The sequence below is a fragment of the Fulmarus glacialis genome, unplaced genomic scaffold (genome assembly GCF_000690835.1).
Source record: "Fulmarus glacialis isolate BGI_N327 unplaced genomic scaffold, ASM69083v1 scaffold28686, whole genome shotgun sequence".
NCBI lineage: Eukaryota > Metazoa > Chordata > Aves > Procellariiformes > Procellariidae > Fulmarus > Fulmarus glacialis.
This window is the reverse complement of record NW_009220462.1, coordinates 1-26,365: the sequence shown is the minus strand read 5'-3', so window position 1 is coordinate 26,365 and position 26,365 is coordinate 1. Positions and strand designations below refer to the sequence as shown.

The following is a 26,365-nucleotide window of genomic DNA, read 5'->3' as shown; positions in this document are numbered from 1 at the left end:
ACCCCCCCGCCGCGGCTGTCAGGACCCGGGCTCCCCCGGGGCTGAGGGAGTGCGCGGTCCGGGGGAAGGAACCCACTCCTCCAGCACCTGCTGAGGCGTTAGAGTTGAAAACCCGTCTGTTCCTGAAGAGCTTTCCCGTTTATTTTACTTTAACGCTGTGCTCTCACGTGGTGCATCTGCCGCGGTGCTCGTTTCAAGTCGGTGTGTGAGCAACAAGTCTGGTGTCGCTGCCAGAGGGAGTGGCCTGTACAAGGGGGAGCGGGAACGCGGGGAGGATCAGTCCGAGTTTAGTGTTTCTGCCGCACTTATCGCCTGTATTACCAAAGCAAGGAAGGTAGTATTAAATATAATTGACATGCGCGTTCTTTTAACTTGAAAGCACCTTCCAGGGTTTGAGAACCCAGTGAAGCGTTTGGAAGGTACCGTCTGACAGGCGTGTGTTCTGGTTCTTGCAGTCTTTAAAGCGGTCTGGTGTTTCTAGGGTGAACTGGAAGGTTTGGCAAGCTGTAGCCTTGTGTGATGCAGTACTTCTATGGGCTTTGATGGGGCTTAATTAAAAAAAATTCTTCACAGAAGGTGAAGTTGCTTTTATGTTTTTGCTTATAGCATCAGTACTCTGTCAAGTGGAACCTGTGGGAAGATGGTTTGAAGCGTTTATTAAGAGGAGAAACATAAATGTTTCTGCCTCTTTCCAGGAGCTAGAAGATGAGAAGGAACTTTCTGAAGAATCAGGGGATGAAGAATTGCAGCTTGAAGAATTTCCTATGTTAAAAACCCTTGATCCAAAGGACTGGAAGGTATTCAGTTGATATAGATTAGGGTTAATTTTTTTTGCTGGAAATCTCCTGTCAAAGTTATCTGCCATTCCCAGCTGCTAAAGATCCCCTTCCTCCTCCCTTCCCACCCCCACCTGAATTGGTTTGTGTCCCTTAGCATAATAGCTGGGTTTGTATTTTCCACGCATAACTGGTTGATGAGGGCAAACTCAAGTGCACATCAGGATAAGATCTTAGTCTTGAAATGTTGTTTTTCATTTTACTGCCTGTAGGCAGTAGAGTGTCTCTGCTCCCTGTTACCGCCTCCCTTATTCTGGAAATGTGTTAGCATTCTTAATATTAAAGACAGCAATTTGATTTTCCAATAATTGAACTTTCTAGGATTCAGTGCTTTAATCCAATTTAGATTAAGCTACTTGAATTTCTGTAACAGTGGCTTAATTTATTTACATTTGGTTATTCAATAATTATGGCCTTTACGACAATTGTTCTTTTTCTAATATTTATTGAGAGAGGGAAGAATTCTGCCTCTTGCTTTTAAAAGATAGGGAGGAAAACTCTTTTTCTGCATGTGTTGTGGCTTTTTAGGTTGCATTTATCAGTGTTTATTTTTTTTCCTCAGAATCAAGACCATTATGCAGTTCTTGGGCTGGGAAATACACGATACAGGGCTACTCAGAAACAAATTAAAGCAGCTCGTAAGTACCTTTCCTTCATAAACATACCTTTCTTTCAGACGTACACAACTGTTTTCCATGTGAAAATACATACATGTCATGAACAAGCTTTTTACTATTTCACAGGCCTAAAGATGCCTGCTCTTTGATTTGTGTTGCTTACCAGCCTTCTAAATTCGCATCACAGCTCCAAAATCCACAGGCCTAAAGCTAGGGAATTCAAAAATTTCACCCAGTTCACATCTCAGCTTTCTTGCCTGTGTTTTTTGTCAACAACCTTGAGACTGTAACTGTACATTTCTGCATTTTTGAGTCTGAGCCAGGCTCGGTGAAAGGCAGAGAAGTACAACTAGCCCTGTCCTATGTGTTCCAGTAGGTTGGTACCTTGAGGCCCCTTACAGTGGTTAGCTGCCACGGTAATGCTAGTGAATGTTTAAGAAGTACGCTGCTGTTACCGTTCTGATTAGACTGAACATTGCATGGGAATGGAGCAGTAGCTCTTGAATTTTCAGGTATTCAAGTAACTAAAAGTTACTTAGGTCACTAAGAAGCTCAGTTTTGCTCTTCTTTGATCATTTTACCATGTGAAAACTGCAGCGTTCCTGTGGCTGGATCTCTGGGATATTACCAAGCTGTTAAAAATGTAGCCTTGTGAGGTTAAGTTTCCTTGACATTTTGGGTAAGTAAACAATAGCATTTGGAAGTGCCACTGTGCTGCTTAATGATGTCATGGGTCTGTGTCTTAAATCATGACATGATTCAGAAGCGCATGCAGGTGATTGGGGTAATTTTATGGCACTTGCATATGAAGGAATAACATGCTGGGCTTTAGAACATTTTGTCCTAGAGAGCACTGTGACCAAGAGTTGATTTGGCAAGAAGAGTGCAAGTGTTTAGTGGAGGAAGATTTAAAAGTACTCTGAAGATTCTTCAATAGCCTTTATGAAATAAGCTGATGGTTTTGTGAATTGATCTTGCAAGCAATTGCCTGTATAATTGTTCTGGTGTGAGTAGAATCACTGTCCTCAGTGAAACCACAGATGAAGATTAAGTTACTCCTAAATGAAAATGGGTGGAAATCAGCAAATTACCAGCTTGCACGGGAAGTTATGTTGCTTCAGGTACGTGTTGCTTAGCAGTGCCACCATGGAGCATGTGCTAATATAGCATAGAGCAACACCTATTCTAGTGACAATTAGTGGTCTCACTAATCTTGTCAAGCAAGAACTGGGGCATCTCTCTCTTTCGGATCCTAACAGCACTCAGTTATTACATGGCAGTATAGAGATGTGAGTCTTTCTCACCGGTCTATTCTGTGCTTTTCCTACTTTTAACAAGGATTCTGATTTATTTCTCAAAACGCAGGTTGCTGTAACTACTTGCGTGATAACTTCTCTCTGGTATTTTATAATGAGCCAAGAAGGTACATTTTATGTTGTATGATAATATGGCTAGACCTTTTGGCAAAGAAGTCGGTTTAAAATCTGTTTTTACTGTTTACCTTGGTAGCAACTTTAGTAGATACTCTGTATGTGTTAGTTAAATCTTTTAGGATTTAAGGCCTAAGTAGAGAGAGAACTTGACCACAAAGTCACAAAGTCTTGTGTGTGTTCTTACTGTTATCCATGGGTAAGCGCAGCAGTCTTCACAGGTTCCTGGCTGTAGTTTCCTTGCTAAATTTCATTTTGGATTGTGTTCAGAACTTTACTCAAGGGATAGAATACAGTTTTTATTTTATCTGAACTGTTTGCTTTTCATGAGAAATAACAACTAAAATTACATTAATTATTTTTCTTTATTTTTTCAGTATGATTGCCCAGGGAATTGTACAATGTTGCACAATTAAGGTCCTGAAACTGCATTGTGCTTAAACTGTACAGTTACTGAAGCACTTTGCTGTGCATAATATTAGAATACGTCCCAGAAAATCAGTACTTCTTCAGCTGATGAAGGTGGAATAGAGTTTCTGAGTTGTGGTTATTTTGTGTCCCAGCAAAGATGAAATAATTTTAATTCTGACAATAGTGTTAAATCAAAGAAATTCATTAACTCATATCTGGTTTCTTTCCGATGTTTTTTGGGGTTAGGTTTTTTGTTTTTTAAAGTATCTATTTGGAGAAATGTCAATTGGAATTATTGTATTACTTTGTGAGAAATAAATTGTTGATGAAGTGTTTCTAAACCTAATGCATCTATTTGCTAGATAAATCCATGGTTTTGAAACATCATCCAGACAAGCGAAAAGCTGCAGGGGAACAGATAGGAGAAGGTGATAATGATTATTTTACATGCATAACTAAAGGTAAGCAATTGATCTCTTTTATTAGTTATTCTCTCGATCTACTTGATTATGTGAAACGTACTTGTAGTGCTTTATTAGGCTTTTAAAGAATTGTCAATTACTAAAAAGCCAGAGAAGTTCTTTTCCATTTTAGAAAACTGCCTCAATAAATAGAGATTACAATAATGTAACTCCCCTCTGGGTAGAAGCAGTATGGGAATGCAGCTGATAGATGTTTGTCTGCCGTGCCACTTAGTGATAAAACATGAACGCTTGTAGCAGCGTATGCAGAGATGAACCACTAGAGGTAGCCACATTCCTGGGATAAACTGGTGTGCTGTAAGTAATTCCCCTGAGACACCAACAGCAATTGGAAAATCTGAATTCTAATGCACTTACTCTGCCAACAGAGCATCTGTTGATTTCATGTAGGATATCAGTTTCTTCAGCTGCTCTTTTTTGCCCACAGATGACTGAGTGAACTCAATTGAATAACATTTCCTTTCTTGCCTGTAGTGACCTAGAACACTGCTGGCCGATTCCAGAACCATAGGGAGTGTTCTAGATGTATGACTTACGCCTCTAGAAATGCTTTGGAGTTTGGCTTTTTTGTTTATTTTAAACAAATTTTTTTGACTCAGTAAGGTCAGGGTGGGGGGAGATCTTGGAATTTGTGTGTTCTAAACTTTCTTCTTCTGGGTGTCTTCTTACAATACTAGTTAAAATGTTAGATGATATGTTAGACAAGCTAATGATGTTTTCAGCCTCCCTTAGAGTTGTCAAAAGGAAAAAAGTTGCCAAAGGAATTTTTTTTTCCATAGTTGCAGTTCTGTCAGAAACTGGCAGATATTTATAATGAGAACAACCTGCACCTGAATTCAGGAATATGCTCTGTGTTCTACATACAAGGAGCAAAATATGTTCCCCTTAACTGCTTATGATCTAAGTTTAAGGATAAACAGAAAGGAAAGCACGAAGAGGCATGGAAGAGGAGTAATGCTTCCAGGCAGCACCTTGGAGGAAGGAAATGCAGTGGTAGGGAAGGGGAGTTTGGAGTAGGAGCAAGTGGTAACAGAACAGAGAGAAGAAACTTGGAAAGGCAGGAGTACGTAGGTGGGATTCAGAGCTGGGTCTGACAAAGGAATGAGTGGGAGATACAGTGCCGGGGGAACTGATTATGTGGGAGTAGAACTGGGGATCTGTATGGAAGGTACATCTCTTAAGTGGAAGAGGAACCAAGGGATGTGCATAGAATTTCTTGCATCAGGAAAATGGTATGAGGGTTACTGAAGGCCCTAGCTTGCAATGCAGAGGATAATTGGGGTCATGCAGAGTATCGGCAGAGGGAAGTCCCTTCCCAGAGGGGAAGGGAAGACTGGCAGACAGCAGCTCATTGGTGGCCCCTTGCATCCCTGCCTCTCTCTATTAACATGCGCAGTGAGATCAGTTTACAGAACCACAGAGCACCAAGGTCTCCTCCAGCTCATCACCTTCTAGATCCGACCTTCTCGGTGCAGTGTTCTCCGTCCAGGGATGCAGTCAGAGAAGCCCACGAATGATCGCAACACGAATTTGGTTCCTTTGATGACCTTTCACTCTTATTGAAGAATAGTGGGTGTTGTAGAACTGACAGACAAAGTAATTCCACACTTCCTTGAGAGAAAACAAGTTTACTGAAGTAACAGTGTGTGTGATTTCCAGGTTATAAGATTCAGTAATGTGATGGTCCCCAACCACAGGACTGTAAGAACAGGAAAACTGGGAGCACGTGCATGTTTTTGCTAGTAGCTATGCGGTGTTGTGTACTCTTTCCAAGTCTCAGTACAACTTCATCATGAGCTGCAAAAATTTTAATGAATGGCTCCTATTCTTGCCAATTCTGACACCGTATTAACTCAGGGACTGCTTTTACTCCGTGCCTGTCTTAGTAGACTGGTTTTTGTCAGTTCATCTGCAAGGATCTGGTGTAGGATAAAAGCCTGAAGATGTCATGCCAAACTCCCAGTGCCTGAACGAAATTTACTGCTATAAAATTATTTTAGATATAATCTGGTTTGTTACATCGTAATGGTTAAATGTATTGTTTTTCATAAACATTTTCCTCCTACTTAGTTTAACAGGAATTGACAGCAATGCTATTTGGTGTCGCTAAAATAATTAAATATCAAGCTGTACAGAATGATAGGTCCAACACAGATCTGAGAGCATCTTTTTAAACATTTAGAACCTTTTCTGTAACATGCCCAACTTGTGGGAAAGACTCACTTTAGTCTCGTGTTTTATGTCTGGTAACTTTTTTTCAGCTTATGAAATATTATCTGATCCTGTGAAACGACGAGCATTTAACAGCATAGATCCTACTTTTGATAACTCTGTCCCTTCCAAAAGTGAAGCAAAAGAAAACTTCTTTGAAGTTTTTTCACCAGTTTTTGAAAGAAATTCCAGGTAAGCTATGTCAGACTGCCTTTGCTGTTGCTGGAGAATCAGCATTTGCAAACTCTTCTGGTATTGTGTTTGTAACAGGTGTGATTTTAAGGGATGCTGGGAGATGCGTTCACTTGCTAGAAATGTAATACAAGTAAAATAGTGCATTCTCTATGATTTCATTTTAAAATAATCTGAACTGTCACACTGGTGGCATTAAGTTTGACCCATGAGATTTGGGGGGGAAAAAAAAAAAAGAGTCTGTTCTCAGCTCCATATTACTTACTGAACTTTTGTACAACACATTGTTTCATCTTAAAATTATTTACTATACCAAGTGTGTGTATGCTACTGACTAAAAATTGCTTTTTTTATGATTTTCTTATGAGGGTGAGAAATTAACAGAAGACAATAGTTATGTTCACAATTTAGCTGGTTAAAAGAGAAGATAAATGTAACTATCAGTATTTGGTGGTTCTCTCTTAAGGTGTGTGACTTTTTTTCTGCATTTGATTCATGCTTGCCAATTAACTTTGTATTAAGGCTGTCACAATAGAAGTCTATTTCACCTTTTACCTGTATGAAAAAGTGTTTTATTGTGTGAGGCACTTTACAACACATTCTGAACAATCCGTTGATTATTAAAATAGATTTATTGAATCTTTTATCAAGTATTCCAGAGATTCAGACTTGGATCTGTGGTTGTCAGATGGGTTGTTCCCTTCTCTGCTTGGAAATGGATGCTATTTCATGGAATAACAAATTCTAGAGCCTATGGAAGATTTCCCTAGGGAAAAAGTGGAATGGAGGCAGAGCATGCATTATTCCCTCGTACTCCATTAGAATATATGGGAACCTTCCTGTAGCCTACCACAGAGGCAAGTTATTCACAGAGCACCTTTTGTCCACTTTCTGTAAGCTTCTCTACCAGGAGAATGTGTGCGGAGAATTGAATATCTACAAAGATAGCTTGTGTTCCATCAGGTCTCCTTGTATAGGCACACTAAACTCGGGCAGGAGGAGTTTGCTTTTCCGGGGGAGCTCCCCAAAAAAGGCCCAATCTGGAGGATGTTTAGAAGGAACTCTCCTGTCTTCTTCCTCTTTCCTGGTGCCCCTCTGTGTTGGTGGGAGGGAGCCTCTGATTTGGCATTTTGATTCTGTACTTAACACATGCCATGTTATGAAGTAAGATTATATGTATTGTTTCTTGAATATATCCATTTATTTTCAGGTGGTCAAATAAGAAAAATGTTCCTAAACTTGGGGACATGAACTCATCGTTTGAAGAGGTAGATGCATTCTATTCATTTTGGTAAGTTAGCTGATACCTCAGTTTCTATTCACAGTATTCAAGATCTGCAATATAAACGGCTTGCAGACCCTTTTGTACGAAGGTTGTTGGCTGTGGCATGTTCTGACCTAGTTATGTCATGAAAGTACCCCACAGCTGTTTGGTGCCTTCCACAAACTGAGCTGGCTTTCTCCTAGCTCATACATGACGTGTTGTAAATTCACAGTTACAGCAGGAGCTTCTGACAGTTCTTTGACCGTAATGGCTGTGAACCGAGTTGACCCACAGACTAGAAGTGGGGTTCATCTCGCCTAACTTGTGTTTTCACAAGCGGAGGTGTCTACTAGGTATTTAAGCTCCCCTAGTTAAGGGAGGTCTGTCTAGTCCAATAAAGTCAGTCGAGTTTATGGCTTGACTCATCTGCTAAATACAGATGCTTATATAAAGATTAAATTAATTTCTCTCTGAAGTCTACAGACTGCACTGTATTTCCACTGCCTATAATGGGAGCTTAGACAATTGCACTGTAGACATTTAGAGTTGGTGAGACTGGTACTATCCTAAAATATACTCTGTCCTACAGTACAGATAGATGTAAATCATTACTTTCAATAGCATCTTGTGTTTTGACTTAACACAGTGGAATCATTGTAGGTGCAGTATAATTGTAAATTATGTATTATAAACTGTAACTAACAGTATAATTGCCTACAAAAACCTAATTGTAAAAAAGGTAGATAATTTGTAATAGTTTTGCTGTTTGGTTGTTGGTTTAGTGTTTTTTTTTTCATTCATTCTTGGTATTTTTACTTTTGCTTACTTTAGGTATAATTTTGATTCCTGGAGAGAGTTTTCCTATTTAGATGAAGAGGAAAAAGAAAAAGCAGAATGGTATGTAAGTAAAAAGAAATTTGACAGGAGACTGAGAGATTGATACAGCAAGATTTTCCAACTTTCTATTAGACTGTAAGTCATAGGAAGAAAGGTAGCCGAACCAAGACTGAATTCCACTCTCCCAGCTTAGTTGTCAGTTGTGGACTTGAACTGGACTGACTGTGGGCTTCTCTGTCTTATTTGTGTAATTGAAATAGTTCTTGCTTGCATCACAGAGGTGTTTCTGAGGTGCTTTGAAATGTGTATTCATTTAAGTTCAGACTTGTTCTTAAGTTCCAGCAAGTTCCAAACACAGGTTGAACCTGGAGCCAGGTAAGAGTGGATGAGTAAGCAGGTATCACTTCTCTCTCCAAGTCTTTATTAAACTGTGCTGAGACAAGCAGTACTTTCTAGAATTTAAAGAGATTAGTTCTGATAGCTTGATGTTAATAAAAATCGTGTATTTGTTGATGTAGTGATAGTTACTGAATTGCTCAGACCATGTTGCCATTGAAAAATACATTCTATTTTTATCCTTCCTACAGTTATAAACAGAATGTTCAAGTTAGAGCATCGAATCATTTAGTCTAGCACGTATTTTGCAGGATGCAACCTTTCACTTAGTCATCCTTGTATAACCATAACTGGCATTGTATGAACCTCTTCTTCCAAGTTTGAATAGAAATCAATTTTGTAGTTAGATTCAGTGGTTAGCTTGCTTTGTGGCTAAAAACTGTGCCATATTTAGGCTGTAGCTAGGCATTTGTTCCTCTTCTCTTACGCCTTTTCCTGCTATTAAATTTTTTTGAGCCTCTCTAGACCCGATGTTCTCTCTCCTGTGAAGGTTCTGTGAAGGCACTGTAATCAATTCCACATCACTTTTATTTTTGATAAATTATACAGATTAATCTCTAGGCTTCTCATTGGAAGACTCTTGAATTATTTGCGTAGCTTTTTTTTGTGCTTATTCCTATCATTAGTGTCCTTTTTTAAAAATGTTTAAACAAATGGTACATGTATGCTGTACTTCAGAGAGAGAACTACGTTTCAGCTTCTGTTCAGATGGTCATGATTCTTGTGATCCCTTCTTGCCAAAGATGCTTGTGTTTTAAACCTTCAATCTACTCGTAGTAGTCCCCTACTCTGTTATGGGGATTGTTTTCTTTGTTCTGAGGTATATTGTTCTGTATTTGGTTGTGTGGATGAGGTTATAGACCCCCACTAAAAATTTGCCTCTTTCTTGACAGCACTGACAAATATTTTCAGATTATTTAGTCAGCCAATTTTTAATCTATTTAACCTGAGCTGTATTTTCCTGGAGTGAATCCAGCATGATTTTACTGGAATGTCACGGTACTTCACAGAATGTGTTCTTTCTGTGCAAATGGGTTTACTTGACATGACCTATATTCAGTAAAATGGAGATAATTGATATTGATTATATTGCTGACCTTTAATTAAACTCTATACCAGCATTTCAGTTGTTTTGCTTGGGTTTAATGTTAGGTCAACAAGTGGATTGCATTTTGAAAATAAAGTCCATGATCTCATTCCCTACAATGACAGATAAGCAGCTTGTTTTGTCAGGCGTTTTGAAGATTTCTGTAATTGTGTAAACGCTTAGCATTTTTGACATGAGCTTGGGGCCTGGAACTTCATTTTTTGAAGTCTATTTTTGAACTATTCAGAGGAGGGCATCTCTGTGGGGAAACTTTTTTAAAAATTTGTTGTTGAATTTCTAACAGACTGACACTGTGGGTATTAGCACTGAACTAACTATGCTTTCCCTTTTTAGTCGAGATGAAAGGAGGTGGATTGAAAAGCAGAACAGAGCTGCCAGAGCATTGAGAAAAAAAGAAGAAATGAACAGAATTAGGACACTTGTTGGTGAGCATGCAAACTGCTGTTTTTTTAAGGAGAGATTTGTTAACTAACAGTGGAAATCTCCTGTTTTTCTTTTGTACATGATGCATCCTTTCTTCTGTCAGACAATGCATACAGCTGTGATCCCAGGATAAAGAAATTTAAGGAGGAAGAAAAGGCAAAGAAAGAAGCAGAGAAGAAAGCAAAGGTAGAAGCAAAACGAAAAGAACAGGAGGCAAAAGAAAAAGTAAGTTAACCACTTTATTTGGGTTGAAAAATCCTGGTTCATTCACACCTGATCCACTGCTTCAGCTTCTAAATGTGTCAGTAAGCTACTGTTAGAATTATATTGGGTTTACAGATGTGTTGTCTTTGATCCTTGTGCAACAGGCAGTGCAAGACTGACAGCCTTTTGAGAATGAGATGAAAACAAGGAGCACAGATCTGAAACAAAAAAACTTCTAAAATTGAGTTCTGTTGTAGCATACACTTCCTTTGGTTTAGAGGCAGTCATTAAGTTCTGTGGCCTACTTTCCTTTTTCATAAAATGGATACAGCTGCTGGCCTTGTGTGTATAGTCTGTGAATGGTTGATTGGTATGAAACACTTCGAGGTAACATAACATATTTGATTAATATTAACAGCTTGGAAAAGATGGTTCTTAAAACAGTACCAGGAATGAAAGGGAACTGTAAGGTGCTTAAAAGACAATACTGGAGCACTGCAAGATTTTATGTTCATAACGATGCAGGAGAAAAGTTGGACCACTGCATTTTTCCAAGCTTATACTCTTGGGGCAGGCATAGGAAATTTCATGCAGTTTTGTATCTTCATTGTCAAGGAATCAAGGAAGTCAAGATTTATAAGCTAGGGATCCTCATAGCAAGTATTTGAATTAAGGCCAACTGGTATATGTTTCATCATCTCCCTCAAAATTCTTGGAAAACCAAACATTAACGTATTGATGTATTTAAAAAAAAAAAAAAAAAAAAAAAAAACCAACAAAAAACCAAACCCAAAACACCTCCCCAAAAAAACCAAAAAACAAAACACCACACCAAACCCAGAAAAAGCAGTGTGAATTTGTTGATTTTTTTTGTTTGTTTGTTTTGTTTTTCCCTTTCGATTGCAGCAAAGACAAGCAGAATTAGAAGCAGCACGGTTAGCAAAAGAAAAGGAGGAAGAAGAAGTTAGGCAACAAGCATTAGTAGCAAAAAAGGAAAAAGAGATACAGAAAAAAGCAATCAAGAAAGAAAGGCAAAAATTGAGAACGACATGCAAGGTATTTAAATATTATTACAGTGAAATACAGGTTACATCAGTGAAATTACTATGTTTGCTTAGATCAGATCCTATCACCTGCTTGCTTGTTCTTATGGCTGGAGATGGGTACGGAACGTGGGGTTACTAAAAAGCGAAATACTGAAACACGTACTTATCATATGGTTTTGAGTTACGAGTAAAGCTGACCAAATATGTCCAAACACAGCAGTGGCTGAAGAATGCTGTGCGTTAACCCTTTGTCTGAAGGAATGGGACAATAAAGTTCAAGAACTTTGTAGAACATGTATTTCTGCTTCCAGAACTGGAATTACTTTTCTGATAATGAGGCAGATTGTGTTAAAATGATGGAGGAGGTGGAAAAGCTTTGTGATCGTCTTGAGCTAGCAAGGTAAGTCTTCCTGCTGCTGATTTCTGCTCATTTTGATACCCATCTTTCTACTAGCTATCCGTTGTAACTTAATAATTTATTTTTAGTCTGCAATGCTTGAATGAAGCACTTACATCCACAACAAGGGAAGGAGGAAAGGCGGCTGTAGTAAAACAGGTAATTATGCTGAGTGTCGAATCAAAATAACAGAATAATTTGATTTGTGAAATCTACATAACTGAATCAAAGTAAGATACAACATAGCTGCTGTGGAATCCTGCCTGTTAAACACAAAGACCCGAGTTTCAGAGTCCCCAGGCAGACCTGATCTCTGCTCCATTTTGCATAGTGCAGTTCATGGCTGGTGAAATAACCAGGGCCAGCTGAGAAAAAAATACATGTTTTTAATTAGTAAAGGACACAAAACCTACCATTTGTACAGGATACAGAAACAGTAAAGGAATTTAATTTTGCCCAACAATGGGTAGGAATTACCTAGAGGGGAAGGAGGCCAAGACTGGACTGCGCATACTCAGAAGTGGATACATTAAAGATATGTCACACCACAGTCTCAAGATGTGATTACAGTTCACAAAGATGTGCAATGGTTAACTTAATTTCTGCTGAATTGCTTGCTAACAAACTACACATGGCCATCTAACCCTGAGTAAGCACTTGGGAACTAAAATCTGGGTTGTTGCAGTTAATGCTAACTTAGTACAACCATAGTAACTGAGAATTTCTGGCATAACCAGGCTTAGGTGGCAGTTAGGTTGGAAGATTTGGGAATTAGTATATTCAACGTGGACATTTAACTACCCCCACTAGTCACTTTAGGTTCTTAATACTTTTGTGGATCAGTCTCTGTAAGTCAGGTGTCAGCCTGGACATTCACGCTAGATTCAGAAGTTTTGCCATTAATCCTGGGAGTGTGCATTTAACTTCCTAGTGAACTTGTGATGGATCACTGCTGTAGCTCCAAATCTGGGATGGCCAAATTTATGCATGGGATGGAGTGAAATAATACTGAAGCAGATAAGCTCCTCCATTTCTGTACAGAACAGAAACTAAGCAAAATTCAAGGCTCAAAGCAATTCCAGAGAGAGGGGTTTATGTCACTGTAAAAAGTAAAAATAAATAAATAATGCTTGTTTACAATCCTTCAGATAGAAGAAATAAATGAACAAATAAGGCGAGAGAAGGAAGAGGCAGAAGCTCGTATGCGCCAAGCAACAAAGAGTTCAGAAAAGTCAACCACTGGTGGTGGAGGGGGAAGCAAAAATTGGCCAGAAGATGATTTACAGTTGTTAATTAAAGCTGTGAACCTCTTCCCAGCAGGGACTAACTCAAGGTACTTCTCGAGTTTGGTGTTAAAAGCCTTACTAACAATTTTTAATTAAATAACAAGCATAATACAACTATTTTCAGACCATCCCAAGTATGATATCAGTATAAGGACTCCCTAAACTTCCTCCTTTTCCTTGACTGTTGAGCAGCCTGTGGTTTGTCTTCTCTTAGTACTATGCTCTACGTGTCACTGGAGTTAGCTCTGGCCCTGTATCTTGTTTCTCCCCCAAAGTTGGGCCTCAGTCCATCAGCAAGATTGTGCCGAGGTGCATGTTTGCACAGGGCTTACTACAGGATAGGCTCCAGTCATTAAAGCAGAGAACAAAACCGGAACAGTGACCATGATGCAGCTGGGCAGGAATACAAATGTGTAAGCTACTTCCAGTAGCTCCACAACGAACGTGAGGCTGGTTTCTCCTCTATACAGCAGGAAGAAAACAGCCAGAGATATGAATGAAGTGCCCAGCTCTCTTTAGGGGAGAGCCAGAGGAAAAGGGAAAGGCTGGGCTTCACAGAAAGCAGCACTGGCAGTCAGCTTACTAATAAGCATCAAGAACAGGAGCATGCCTTAAATCCTGTTTGTTCCCCGGAATGAAATGCCTTCTTCCACTTAGGATTCACAGATTTGAAGCTTCCATTACAAGATTTGGAGGCTTACTTTTAAAAAAACCAAGCTGTCATACTCTTTACGGAGATGATACCAGCACCTGTTTCTGCACCGCAGCTCAGCAGTCAAGAGTACTCGTTGAGAACACAGGCCTAGACATGATCCTACTGTCTGATCAGGTGCAAAGATTCCCCTCCATTTTCTAAAAATGCACTACAAATAATTTTGGGGCTAGGGCTGTTCCAGGTCTCTCCTGTTGAAGCCTCTTTACCTAATGTTTAGGTATTCTTTTTGGGGGCAGTGGAAACATGGTTAGTAACTTCTCAGCCCTTTCAGTGCAGCTGCAGTATTTAATGTCAGAGGTGTTTAGGGAATTAGGAAAGCAACAGCTGAGCAGAGTTTTGAGGATTAGAGGTTTGCACTTACACACCTATATTCCACCCCATCCTTTTTCTGTACTGGAAGGCAAGTTCACCCAAGCTGACTGAATTCTTAAGGGAAACATCTGCTGACTGAAAGCTTTCCAGAATAGTTACCATGAGAATTTACATGTATTTAGGGTATGATTAAACTTACCTAGGAGTTGATGTAAATGCGCACAGGAGCTTGACCGTAGCTTGTACAAAGATTAAGCTGTTATGTAATATCCTGCTTTACCCTTTCTACTCTTGCTTTAGGTGGGAAGTTATTGCCAATTACATGAACTTGCACTCTACTACTGGAATAAAACGAACAGCAAAAGATGTCATCAATAAAGCAAAGAGCCTCCAAAAGCTTGGTATCTACATTACCTTATTTTTGTAATAAGATGGGCTGCATGCTTCTGTACAGCTTGATTTTCTTTGAATGGCATTGTGTTTCTATTATGTGAAAATGTTCTCTGTATCCCCAAAAGAAATGTAGTTCAGATTGGAGATTTAGAGGAGCACTTACGTGATTCAGTATTTTCAGCCTAATGGCTATTGTGTAAGTCACCACTTCATGAGTGACTCTCGGGAATTCTTTTAATCTAACTTGAGGCACAGATGTCTAGGCCACGTGCGTTGCCTAGGCTCCTCTACACTCAGGGGGAGACAAATGGGCCTCTGAGAAAGTTCTCTACAAAGGAAGGCATCTAGAATAAATGGAATTGATGAAGCTATAGAGACAGTTGAAAAAGATTAATGGGATTCAGCACCAGAGTAAGACACCTAAATTAATGTGGCTCATCTCCTCTTCTGGTAAATGGAGCCTACAGAGCTCTGGAATAAGTTCTCAAGGAAAATCAAAACATTCCAGTACAGAAGAAAAAAACAAAGTTTTCAAGAAGTTACTCCATTCCAAACCACATACCTGCACAAGGAGGACCCAGACTTTCCCAGTGTTCCTGCCCCTCTGACACGCTTGTACTCTGGGTATTATGTGAGGTTTGTGGCACAGCCCTTACTGAGAGAATAAGCCCTCTTGATTTCACCAAAGTTGCAGATTCAGGCTTAAGCTTCTATGGAGAAAGTATTCTGAGCAGTATAAAGCAGGATAGAGGTTGGAGAGCCTGAGACTTTGAGCAAAGTTTATTGGACCCTGAAAGAATTATTTTTTTTTTATCTATCAACTCTTTACCATCATTTTAAAGGAAGTAGGAATTAGGTTTTTAGATTATGTGATTATTAGTTCACAGCAATCTGCTACACAATGTTTTTATTTTTACATCTGGCTTTAATTTTGTTGCAATAATTATTTTATTCAATATCTGTTGCTCTCAGACCCTCACCAAAAAGATGATATAAACAAGAAAGCGTTTGACAAATTTAAAAAAGAACATGGTGTGGTGCCTCAGATGGACAGTGCTGCCCCCTCGGAACGATTTGAAGGTAATGGTGAAAAGGCAGCCCTTCTTGCAGAGTTGTCTCCCCTGTGCATCTTAGTAAGAAAGTAATCCAGAACTTACTTAAGACTTGCTTACAAACTTACTAACTTCCAAACTTATGTAGCAAGTAGGAAAGTGATCCAGGCTGTGTTACTCGATTTGAGGGTTTCTGGTACAGACAGTACAAACCACAGTTAACTAAATAGTGACAGTTTGAAATGCTTCCTGGTGAGGCAACAGGTTAAGTCTGATGCTGAGATGATCTGTTCCTCAGAGTGTGCTAAATTTTCAGGCAAAAGTAGACCTGAGGGGATGCACTTGAGATATAGGATCATCCTACAGCTTTGGTCTCCTGTTAAACCCCAAACACCTTCCATCAAATTTTCCAGGCGCTTACAGAAGGCTACGTGTTTCCTTACTGAAACACAAAAGGAAAAGCTACATTGCTGTGCTGCCCTAACGATGTGGCTTCACAGGGCAGCTACAGTGATCTAACACCCAGCTGACAACGAAAGATGTTACCTCCGTGCTTTATGTAAAAATCCCAAGGGCCACTTGTCCAGTCAGTTTCAGGGTTCGTTGTTTTTTTTCTTCCAGGTTTTTAGTACTGGGTAGCCCTTAGGTCAGACTTGTATCACAAAGCTGCAAGGATTTTAAATCAACTATAATAGATTTTACAATATTTTCTTAGGCTTATCTCATAGACTCCTGATTAAGTATTTCTTTTCTTACTGTCATTTTTGCATTTAAAAACAGGATCACCTTTAGATTCATCCCCTTGGACTACAGAAGAACAAAAGCTTTTAGAACAAGCATTGAAGACTTATCCAGTAAATACTCCCGAAAGATGGGAGAAAATAGCAGCAGCTGTTCCAGGCCGGTCAAAAAAAGACTGCATGAAGCGATATAAGGTAGGGTACCTCACCTCCTCCTAGGGTTGTAATTAGCCCAGGTCTTGTTAGAATCCTTTGGTTTCCCTACCAGAGACAGTACCTGACAGCAGCAAACTAGCCCAAGATGGAGCCTTATGGAGAAACTTTTTTTTTCTTTTTGGTAACTCAACCCCAAAAGAGCAGTAAGGACTAAGTTTTCCTCAGTGGAAGCCGGGAAGGGAAGTCTGTCTTGTGAAATCTGTCTTACAATTTGACAGCAAGCTCTTGTAGATGGTGAAGTCCTATCCCTAGCCTCTTGTAGGTAAAGTTTCTGCTACAGGGGAAGTAGATGAGCATTGACCTTTCATTAATTTATTTGTTTCTAACAGAAACTGTTTTAAGGTATTAAACTGTCTAGATTCCTCACTATGTTGAGAGCTGGAGTGTTTCAGGCTGAATATATGTAGTGTTCAAAACCACAGCATTGTTAACAAGTTCCACATTTAGATAAGTATTTTATTTTTTTTTTCCTCAACTCTCCAGGAACTCGTTGAAATGGTCAAGGCGAAGAAAGCTGCTCAAGAACAAGTGATGAATACTACTAAAGTCAAGAAATGACTCTTACTGACAATCTTTGTTTTATAATAAAAATGCAAATACTGTACATGTTTTCATTCCTTCCTTAATTATACAAATACACAGGACTGGCTGGTTCTTGAGTTTTAATCTTCTCCAATGCATTTCTCCAACTCAAAAGCTTTAAACAGGGGTGTAGTTGGTTTTGGTTTTTGTTTGGTTTTTTGTTTGTTTTTTTTTTTAAAGCTCAAACATATTGAAAGTTCTTGTTATTCACTACTCACGAAGCCAATACATGCCACTGCAGATTTTGTTATACTCTGGCAGTTGTTCAATTGGACCTGGAAGTTAAAGAAAGTTGGCCATGACACATGCTAAACTGATACCGATTGGTGTGGAGGGGTTATGGGAGGGTAGGGAAACTTATACAACATACCCACGGCAGCAACTGCAGGATGCTTATCATAGATATACTTTGTGCAAACTTCTCTAATAGTCTGGGCATCAATAGCCTAAAAGGAGTAGAAACATCTTTGTTACCAATCCCATGTAAAAAAGTATTAAGAGCCAGTGATTTTAATTTTGTACAATCAAGAGGAACAGGCAACAAAACAGTTGAAAACTTTCGCAGTTGGAAACAGTCTAACTTCTGTATTGTTACATCTTGTAGCAATTAAATTTCTTAAGGTCCTAATTTACAAGTTGCAACATGAGTGCCACTTACTTCAATTCTTGCCTCAAGTTCTGGAATTGGGATTCGGCGCTTGTAACACAGCATTTGTCTTCCAATGTCTTCACAGATTGGTGTGGACCCTAAATAGGGGAAAATATGCTTCAGTTATCAGCATACAACTCCAGTAAGGAAAAACAGCTCTTGTAAGTCTCACCATCAAGTTGTAGCAGCATATTTGTCTTTAGAAGATTTTTTGCTCTAGCTACTTCATTTTCCGAAACACTTGTGCAAAGTCTTATCCTGAAAAATAGTTTAAATCCAAAGGCATTAAATAATGGTAACCTGTAGCACACAAGATTGCCTGTGATAATGAAGTGCATATACATTAATATACCTACCAGGCACATCTTTTCTATAGACAGAGCTAGTAAGAGAATTTGGTATGGAAACAAGCCATAGGATGCAAAGCAGCAGCATAAGAGTGAGGGTTTTTGGATGCATACCAATATACCTAAGAGCAAGTTTTTCTCCTTAGAAGAGCTGTATTTCATTTTATTAAATGAATATTTTGAGCAAAGTGTAGTCCATACTTGCTATCTTGAGAACAGCTGTTGCTAAGATAGTAGGAGCCAAACAATTAGAGGTAATTAGCCCAGAAGGCAATCCTTTACTTCCTGGCTCTGGGTGAGATAATGATACACCACACTGCATAAGGAACCTTTCACTAGGACAGGGGGATGCATTAGATATCTTATTTTTTCCCTGGTGCTAAGCTGCAGCAAACGGACGGCTAAAATAATGCCATTTTTCTCCACAAGTTGTTTACAGAGATGTCATAGAATAATGGTATATGAGAAGTGATCTATGTGCTTAAAGACATTCCTCATTTTCAAGTTTTCTTTAAACTTTTGTTTCAACTTCACCCACTTTAAATCAGTGCTTTTAAATGATGTATGTCTGTTTCTAATCACATCTGCAGTTCAAGCATTACAGTTGCACCTATGGACATCTTTTCAATTTAGATTTAAGCCTTAGATGAATGTATATTCCCTAGAATCCCAGGTTTCAAAATTCCACATATAACAGCTCACCTACCTTACATCATTTCATTTCCCTATGTACTCACTAGAGCTCTAGGTAACACCACCACCTGATACGTCATGTGGGATAACAACTGCAGAATGGGTAACTGCTAATGGTGTTTGTAGGTAATTGCACATTCATTATTCTCATTCATGAATATTTACTCTTTCAGTTGTCAAACATGCAGTTCATGGGCACTGTATACTGACTTAGTAGTAGTCTAAAAGGTTTGATGCATTTTCCTAACTCCTGTCACTTGCAAGTCAAAAAAAAATCACTGCCATATTTTCTTGTACAAGGAATGCTATTATATTAACTACAGTTACTATTTATTCTTCCAGGGCAGAAAAAGAAAAGCAAACCTAAACCTTAAGCTATTCACTCCAAGTAAGGCTGCCAGAAACTGGGTGTTGGGACTCTGCATTGAGTGTCAAAGCTTAGAACTTGATGCATTTGTTTTTTCCAGGCAAACCTAAGCAGAGAAACAAAAATATTCTCTTTAAATGATTGCTATTTTTTTTAAATTGTATTCCTCCACTGAAAACAATCTTTTTAGAGAAGGAGTTGTTAGCTTACCATTCTCTCTGAACAAAGTGCACCATGTCTTGTATAGTGGATGGCTCACAGACCATATAGAGTCCCCACAGCCCTGTATCAGTGTAGCAGGTGTTGAAGGACTGGAAACTGTGACACAGGTTACCATGGCAGGCAATCTGAGCAAGTTTACTGGATAAATTCTGCTGAGGCAAAAGAAAAATACATTATTTTATGAAGTTTTTTGAAAACCTACTAGTCATCTCCATGGTCTACCGTTTTCGTTTCAATGACAGAACATGCAGTAGTATCACAGGCTCCAGCAGAAGCTACGAGATTAATTATCAGCTCTTCATATCAACAGTTTCTTTCCTTGCATGTAATCTCACATTTCCAAGTAACAGCCCAGATTTAAGCCAAAATCATAAAGCTACTTAGGTTCAAGAAAGGGACAGTTACTGACACTCACAGGTTCTGACAACATACAGGTATGAAACATCCCGCTTTCCATGATGGCTGGCAGACCTCAAGTCACCTCTATTTTAAAACCACTGTAGTTTAGAGCCACTTCCTGAGATTTTCCTAGATCTTGGGCAACAAATTCACTTAGACTCACGATTGGATCCCCTTCTCCCACTCCAAAAAAGGACCTTCAGAAATAGCCATAAAGCAGCAGTAATGCCATCAGACAGGTTTGAATGGGTCTGTATTGGCAGTACCCGAGCCAGAGAGATCTCATCAGCCCACCAGTCCCATTAAGCGCAGGAAGGTGCTCGCAGGTTCACTCACCACGCCTCCTCCAAAGGAACGATCCCAGTTACCTATCAGAGTATTCGCTACCATAAGTGGGATTGTATCTGGGTGCGACCAGCCAGCCGCTTCAACAGCTACTGCAATGTGCGCCAAGGGCATCTTGTCATCTCTTATACGAATCTGTGGGAACATATGAAAGTAGCTGTAGTACAACCTGTACACGGTAATGTATACGGGAAGTTAAATATCAAGAGACGGACATTTCCATCCCATCTGGATTATAAAGCATGCACATAGAGAATCAAAACTTAAAGCATATGAAGCTTTATTTAACATCGGCCTTAACTAGTCTTCCCTGTGGCAATTTCAGAGCACTTCGCCAACAGCAAGCCTAACACCACGCATGTAGAAAGGGCATTACAAGTCATTTTACGACAAACAGCACCAAGGAAAGCTGATGACTTTTCAAAATCCGAATAGAGCTGGGAATAGAACACAGGTGTCTCGGTTCTCTGCCATACCCTTTAAGCTACCGATGCCAAACAAGTGGAAATGCTCCAACACCGTAGGCAAGAGGATAAAAGGAAAGTAGCAGCACGGGTAAGGGAGGTATTCCTCCAGGAACTGATGAAGCAGAAAAAGTGGCGGCAGTGAGGCTTGTCCAAGAAAGGGTGGAAAGTACTGCCTTGGAAAGCAGCTACTCCATTGCCCTCACTGGGGGCAAGAAACCTTTTAATCTGCTGAGTGTGTGGCTGAGAAGCTCTCTCTCCTCAGCAGAGAGCACATGTCAGTTGTGCTCACAGGGAGTTATAAGGGGCAGCTCAAAAAGCCATCTAACAGCTTACCTCACTACCTGTGAAGCTACAAGGCGGCAGGGGTGGCAGTCCTCCTTCTGGAGCAGATGGCAAGTTACCAAAGTGGCACTTTGCTAGGTCAAGTAGTTCATCATGAGAGACCCCTGAACAAAGACGTTTCACATATTTTGTAATGTTACTCTGTAAAGAGTTAATTTAAATTGCTGTGCAGTTTAAAGACTCGACCAAGCAGTAATTTACTGTTCCCCGCCCTTTAATGCCACACTTCCAGATTCCTCACACCTCCCTGCTTACAGAGCAAGATCATCATTATCACCCTCCTTAATTCTCTTCAATAGTCTTCTATTAATATTACACCAAATCAAGCTGCTCTCAATTTCAAGCCTCAATGTTATTTCTCTTTCTCTGTTTTCCTTGCTACTCCCCTTTTCACACTGAACCCCTTCTAGGACCCTCTTTTCCTGCCCACATGGAAGAACGACCTTGCCCTCCGATTCACTTCTAGTTACTGGTTTAAGAACATTTCTGGAATATCACTAAGGGGAAAAGAGAACAAAAGTTCAAAGGGTATGAAGGCACAAAACACGCAGGGCTAACAATGACCTTCCAGGACCTACTGAACAATGGGTAATTCATCATGTTGTTCCCAGAAACTTAAAGACCATGGTTTTAATCATAGTTTCACATGATCCAGGGTGAATATCTCATACTAACCTCCAGCAGCAGCCAGGACCATTCTGGGTCCTTTGTAATGTGTTGTTATGTACTCCACCAAGTCATTACGGTTTATGGATCTAGAAACAGTCAAGGAAACATCACTACTGTGTCAGTAAAGTTTACTAGAGTAAGAAGAGCTAAATGTATAGAACAATACAATATCAAAGTAATTGTAAGTTCTGCCAATGCACAGAGCTGTGCATAGAGCCAGAAAGCTAAAATAAGGGTGACTTCCTAAAAAGGAAATAGGAACTTGATACATTTTGCCTTTCAAAGCTCTTCTAGCTTCCCAAGAAGGAATGAGAATTACCAACTCAGTCAGGTGGAGACAGGAATCCACTAACGATCTCATGCCAATTTGAAAGCAGCACATTTAGCAGTCTCCTGGTCTGCACTGGTATAAACAAATGCTGAAAGAGCAGTGCAAACACAGTTGTATTTATAGTAATGCCCAACACTTGACCGACGGGAAAAAGGAGCGTTTCCGATTTTGTGTCAGATGCGTTTTTAACAAACAGGAGAAAAATATGGCAAGTAATGAAGACACGCAATAGACATCTGAAGTTCACATACCCTTTGATGCCTGCATACAGGGGAATTGAGGCAATAGGGGAATTCTTCTTACAGTTATATCCAGTGCAATTTCAGCTACATTCCAGGTAAAAATGAAAACTGACGCTGTTCCCTACATTTTCAGATGAGTCTTTTCAATATATAAAAGTTACCACACAATTAAAGACGGCCACAAATTTGGACATACTTGATGTTTTCTGTGGGTCCTAAAATTGTCCGTCCTAGGGCTGTCTTCTGATAGGCTGTAGCATGAAGGTAATCAAAGACAACTTCTTGTAAATTGGTTTCAACCTCTTGCATCTCTCGAAGTATAACTCCTCGTTCACGCTCAATCTCTGCTTCTCCCAGAGTACTGTTCTGAATTATGTCAGCAAGAATTTCCACAGCTAATTGAAAACAGAGATGGGAATGGAAAGCATATTTTCAGACTACCAGAAAAATCTGGTTCCAAAAGTAAAACCCACCCCAAAGACCAAGTGGCCCAAGTTTTGCTAATAAGATCTGCAAGGGGACAAAAGACCTGTTCTGCAGGAAGGGAGAAGTCCCAAGAGTATTTTCTTTTTGGAATCTAAAGACAAAAATGTTTCAAATATCAACTTCCCTGCTGGCACTTTCCTTTCCAAACCTGCATTCTCACATTCCTGTGAAGTTCAAGAAAGGACTTTTCACTCGGGAAGGAAGGGACTGTTATGCTGCAAAAGCATCATTCTGCGTTGTCTCATCGGGAGCTGGATAAGCACTTCGTTCTTTCCTGCTTTTCTGATGAATGAAAGCAGTTACCTCTTGGTAAGTCTTTCGAAAAAGCCTTTGCATAATACACGGTTTGTTCTCTGGATGTATACGCATTCAGATGAGCTCCCATGTTCTCAATCTCTAGTTCAAGGTCTAACTGAGATCTCTTTTTTGTTCCCTGAAATAAAACAGTAAGAAAATCAAACTAGACCCTTTAATTCACCTACTCATCATTACTACTTCTTGTCTGGAAAAGTCAAGGTCAAGAGAAAGAAAAAGTCTTTTGGAAAGAAAACTGGCATACTAATCTCTCCAAGCTTGAAAGTCAGATATAAATCCTACTATGCTCCCAAATGAAAATAAAAAGCTGGCAAAAGGTGGGCTATGTATCTTCTAAGACTATTACAAGAAGTTAAAAGTGAGTTAAAATTATACCTGTGTTACTAATCTATAGTTGTGTATCAGCTACACAGAACTAGGACTTCAGCTTCGTTTTCTAATGGAAACCAAAGTCTAAGTTGTCCACTTTTCTTTTTTTCTCTCCTCGATTTGGAAAATGTATGTATACAATTCTAACAAAGTTCTTATCATTGATCTTTAAATATAAATAACTTAGAAATCCATTGTAACCTTCTACATCAATACTCATACTCACCTTGAAAGCCATATGCTCAAGGAAGTGAGCAGTTCCATTGTTCTTCTCATTTTCATACCTGCTTCCAGCATCAATCCAAAGTCCAACCTCATTGGGGGGGGAAAAAAAGTCATCATTTTTCCAGCTAACAATGCAGCTTTGCTGGTTTTGTGTATGAACTACACTTAGATTTTCAAGACCTATTTTTAAATGGCTTTTTCCTTAAACGAAGCAGGTTTTCAAGAAAAAGAAAATTTTGATCTTCACAAAAAATCTAATCACAAATCATTTACAAAAGCCTTAAGACTTGTATTTCCTAGCTTAAATTTAAAGAACAATTGTTAATAAACATTGAAAGAACGCAATTTATTTCCACAAGGAAATGAACACACATGAACAGTTACAAATAAACCTTCCCTTTACAAGTTACCTACTGTGCATGTTGAGAGTCCAGAGTCTTCAGAAGCTACTTGCAAGCCATTTTCCAGAGGACTCACTCTAGTTTCAGGAACATTTAAGATTACTTGTGTTGCTGCTTTGGAAGCTCTGAGCCTGCCTGTTCCAACATGCACACACTGTAAGGAAAATGCATCAGTCATGCTCAGATTGTTAAGTTATATGCTAGGATGCTCTTCTGAAAAATGTGTTCCTGAACTTAAACATTAAGTTTGTGGATCTTTTTTAAGCATGCATTTAAAAAGAAAAAATTCAGCACTGATTTATTCGCCACTGCTTCACATCAGGGATGCATTAACCTGACTCAGAAAAGAAACATGAAGCATGTCCAAAGAAGGGCAACGAAGCTGGTGAAGGGTCTGGAGCACAAGTCTTATGAGGAGCGGCTGAGGGAACTGGGGCTGTTTAGCCTGGAGAAGAGGAGGCTGAGGGGAGACCTTACCGCGCTCTACAGCTACCTGAAAGGAGGTTGTAGCGAGGTGGGTGTCAGTCTCTTCTCCCAAGTAACAAGCAATAGGACAAAGGAAATGGCCTCAAGTTGCATCAGGGAAGGTTTAGATTGGATATTAGGAAAAATTTCTTCACCAAAAGGGTTGTCAAGCTTTGGAACAGGCTGCCCAGGGAAGTGGTGGAGTCCTGGGGGTATTTAGAAGACATGTAAATGTGGTGCTTAGGGACATGGTTTAGTGGTGGACTTGGCAGTGCTAAGTTAACGGTTGGACTCGATCTTAAAGGTCTCTTCCAACCTAAACAACTCTTTGATTCTATGAAATGATCTGACAGAAAAGCATGTTACTATCATCAGCCAGCCACCCCAAGAGCCACACTTGTTTCCCAGTTCTGCTAGCAAGAGCCTGCAGGACCTTGAATATATCCTTTAACATCTGGAATTCTTTTGGGTACCTGCTTTCTAAAATGAAGTGAGATATAGTCCGAGGGCCTATGTCCCGGCAAATCACAGTCACCCATTGTTCAGAACAGAGACAGATATTGAAATTGCCACCTTTTATACAACCAACTGGCAGTTAAAGCACATTCAATCAGAATGGGGTAGAAAAGAAGAGAAGATGGAGGTTAAAAAAGAAAAAGTTTATTGCACTTTTTCAACATCAAGAAATTTAAATATGTATCCCAAATGCGTACTTCAAGCAATAAGCTATTCCAAAAATTTTAAATGTATCAAATAAACAAAGATTTCCCTCACCATGTGACTACCCTAAACATGAAAGTACAAAATCCAGCTCTCACCCACTCTCCTCCTGGAATACCAATAGGCTAGATCTCTCAAAACTCGTGTATTTTAGGATCATAGCACAATTCAAGTTTGAAGGGACCTCAGGGGGTCTCTAGTCCAACCTCCTGCTCAAAGCAGGATCAGCCCCAGTTTGCTCGGGGCTTTTTGCAGCTGGGTATTGAATATCTCACAGGATGATGAGAAACTGCACGGCCTCTCTGGCCAGCATGCTCCACTGCTTTGCTGCCTCACGAGAAAAAAGTTTTTCATGTGTCCAGTTTTACCTCTCTTGTTTCAACTTAAGCCCATTGCCTCTCATTCTGCCACCATGCCCCACTGTGAAAAGCCTGGTTCTGTCTTCCTGACAACCTTCTCATAGGTACTGGCAGGCTGCTGTTAGGTCCAACCAAAGCTGTGTCTTCTCTGGGCTGAACAAGTCCCAGACCCTCAGCCTCTCCTCATAGGGCACATGCTTCAGCCCACAACCATCTTGGTGTCCCTCTGCTGTACACCCTCCAGTTCACTGTCCTCTTTACACTGAGGAGCCCAAAGCCAGCTGCCATATTCTAACCGCCTGACAAGGGCAAACTAATCACTTCCTTTGATCTACTGGCTGTGTTCCTGTTTGTTCAGCCCAGGCTGCTGCCAACGTGCTCTACTGCCAGACACACTGCTTGCCCGTGCCGGGCCTTGCTGCCCTCCTGTACCCCCAGGCCTCTTCCACAGAGCTGCTCCCCTACTAGTCAGTTCCCAGCCTGGGCTGTTGCAAGGGATCGTTTTCACTGCTAGTCTGTATTACAGGGAAGGAAAAACCTGTGTTTGAAAACAAAAATCTCCTGCTCCTGTTTTTAGAAAGAAAAGCTTAGGTTTCAAACTGGGAGGATGGGGAAAATGACAGAAGGGGAGAGCTCTGGGATCAGGGCCTCTGGGCAGCCTCCACCTAACCACGGGAGAGAAGGAGGGTGTAAGCTTTTTCCGAGCCCCCCTGGGGTGAGCAGGGCAGGCCCCGTGCCGGGGTGGAGGCTGCTGCTGCCCCTCTCCGAGGCATCGCGCCCCAGGCCCCGCACTGCACGGCTC

General features: G+C 40.0%; 2 protein-coding genes across 2 annotated transcripts; one reads left to right on the top strand and one right to left on the bottom strand.

Moving 5' to 3' along the window:
- The first annotated feature begins 515 nt into the window (after positions 1–515).
- DNAJC2 (DnaJ (Hsp40) homolog, subfamily C, member 2) lies at positions 516–17,201 on the top strand. Its single transcript, XM_009580773.1, has 16 exons — positions 516–797; positions 1,399–1,474; positions 3,657–3,755; positions 6,038–6,179; positions 7,390–7,470; positions 8,275–8,340; positions 10,118–10,209; positions 10,311–10,432; positions 11,318–11,467; positions 11,769–11,857; positions 11,944–12,013; positions 13,003–13,187; positions 14,468–14,568; positions 15,533–15,640; positions 16,393–16,547; positions 17,052–17,201. Exons 1-16 carry the CDS (start codon positions 591–593, stop codon positions 17,124–17,126), a joined length of 1,818 nt encoding a protein of 605 aa, XP_009579068.1. The 5' UTR covers positions 516–590; the 3' UTR covers positions 17,127–17,201.
- Positions 17,202–17,217: 16 nt separating this feature from the next.
- On the bottom strand, positions 17,218–24,202 carry PMPCB (peptidase (mitochondrial processing) beta). The gene is made up of 12 exons (XM_009580772.1): positions 24,033–24,202; positions 23,620–23,706; positions 23,013–23,142; positions 22,420–22,618; positions 21,657–21,736; positions 20,973–21,085; positions 20,164–20,307; positions 19,417–19,577; positions 17,972–18,057; positions 17,809–17,897; positions 17,521–17,596; positions 17,218–17,425 (listed from the first exon to the last, which is right to left on the bottom strand). The coding sequence occupies exons 1-12, from the start codon at positions 24,195–24,197 to the stop codon at positions 17,361–17,363; spliced, it is 1,395 nt and encodes a 464-aa protein (XP_009579067.1). The 5' UTR covers positions 24,198–24,202; the 3' UTR covers positions 17,218–17,360.
- Between the last annotated feature and the right edge of the window lie 2,163 nt (positions 24,203–26,365).

Excerpts from the sequence above, each read along its gene's own strand:
- DNAJC2 (XM_009580773.1), top strand. The coding sequence starts at position 591 with ATGTTTTTGCTTATAGCATCAGTACTCTGTCAAGTGGAACCTGTGGGA. Across the intron at positions 1,475-3,656 it reads GAAACAAATTAAAGCAGCTC|ATAAATCCATGGTTTTGAAA; the intron begins GTAAGTACCTTT and ends TCTATTTGCTAG. Across the intron at positions 8,341-10,117 it reads GAAAAAGAAAAAGCAGAATG|TCGAGATGAAAGGAGGTGGA; the intron begins GTATGTAAGTAA and ends TTCCCTTTTTAG.
- PMPCB (XM_009580772.1), bottom strand. The coding sequence starts at position 24,197 with ATGACTGATGCATTTTCCTTACAGTGTGTGCATGTTGGAACAGGCAGG. Across the intron at positions 17,898-17,971 it reads TATGCTGCTACAACTTGATG|GGTCCACACCAATCTGTGAA; the intron begins GTGAGACTTACA and ends TCCCCTATTTAG. Across the intron at positions 17,426-17,520 it reads TCCTGCAGTTGCTGCCGTGG|GTCCAATTGAACAACTGCCA; the intron begins GTATGTTGTATA and ends TTTAACTTCCAG.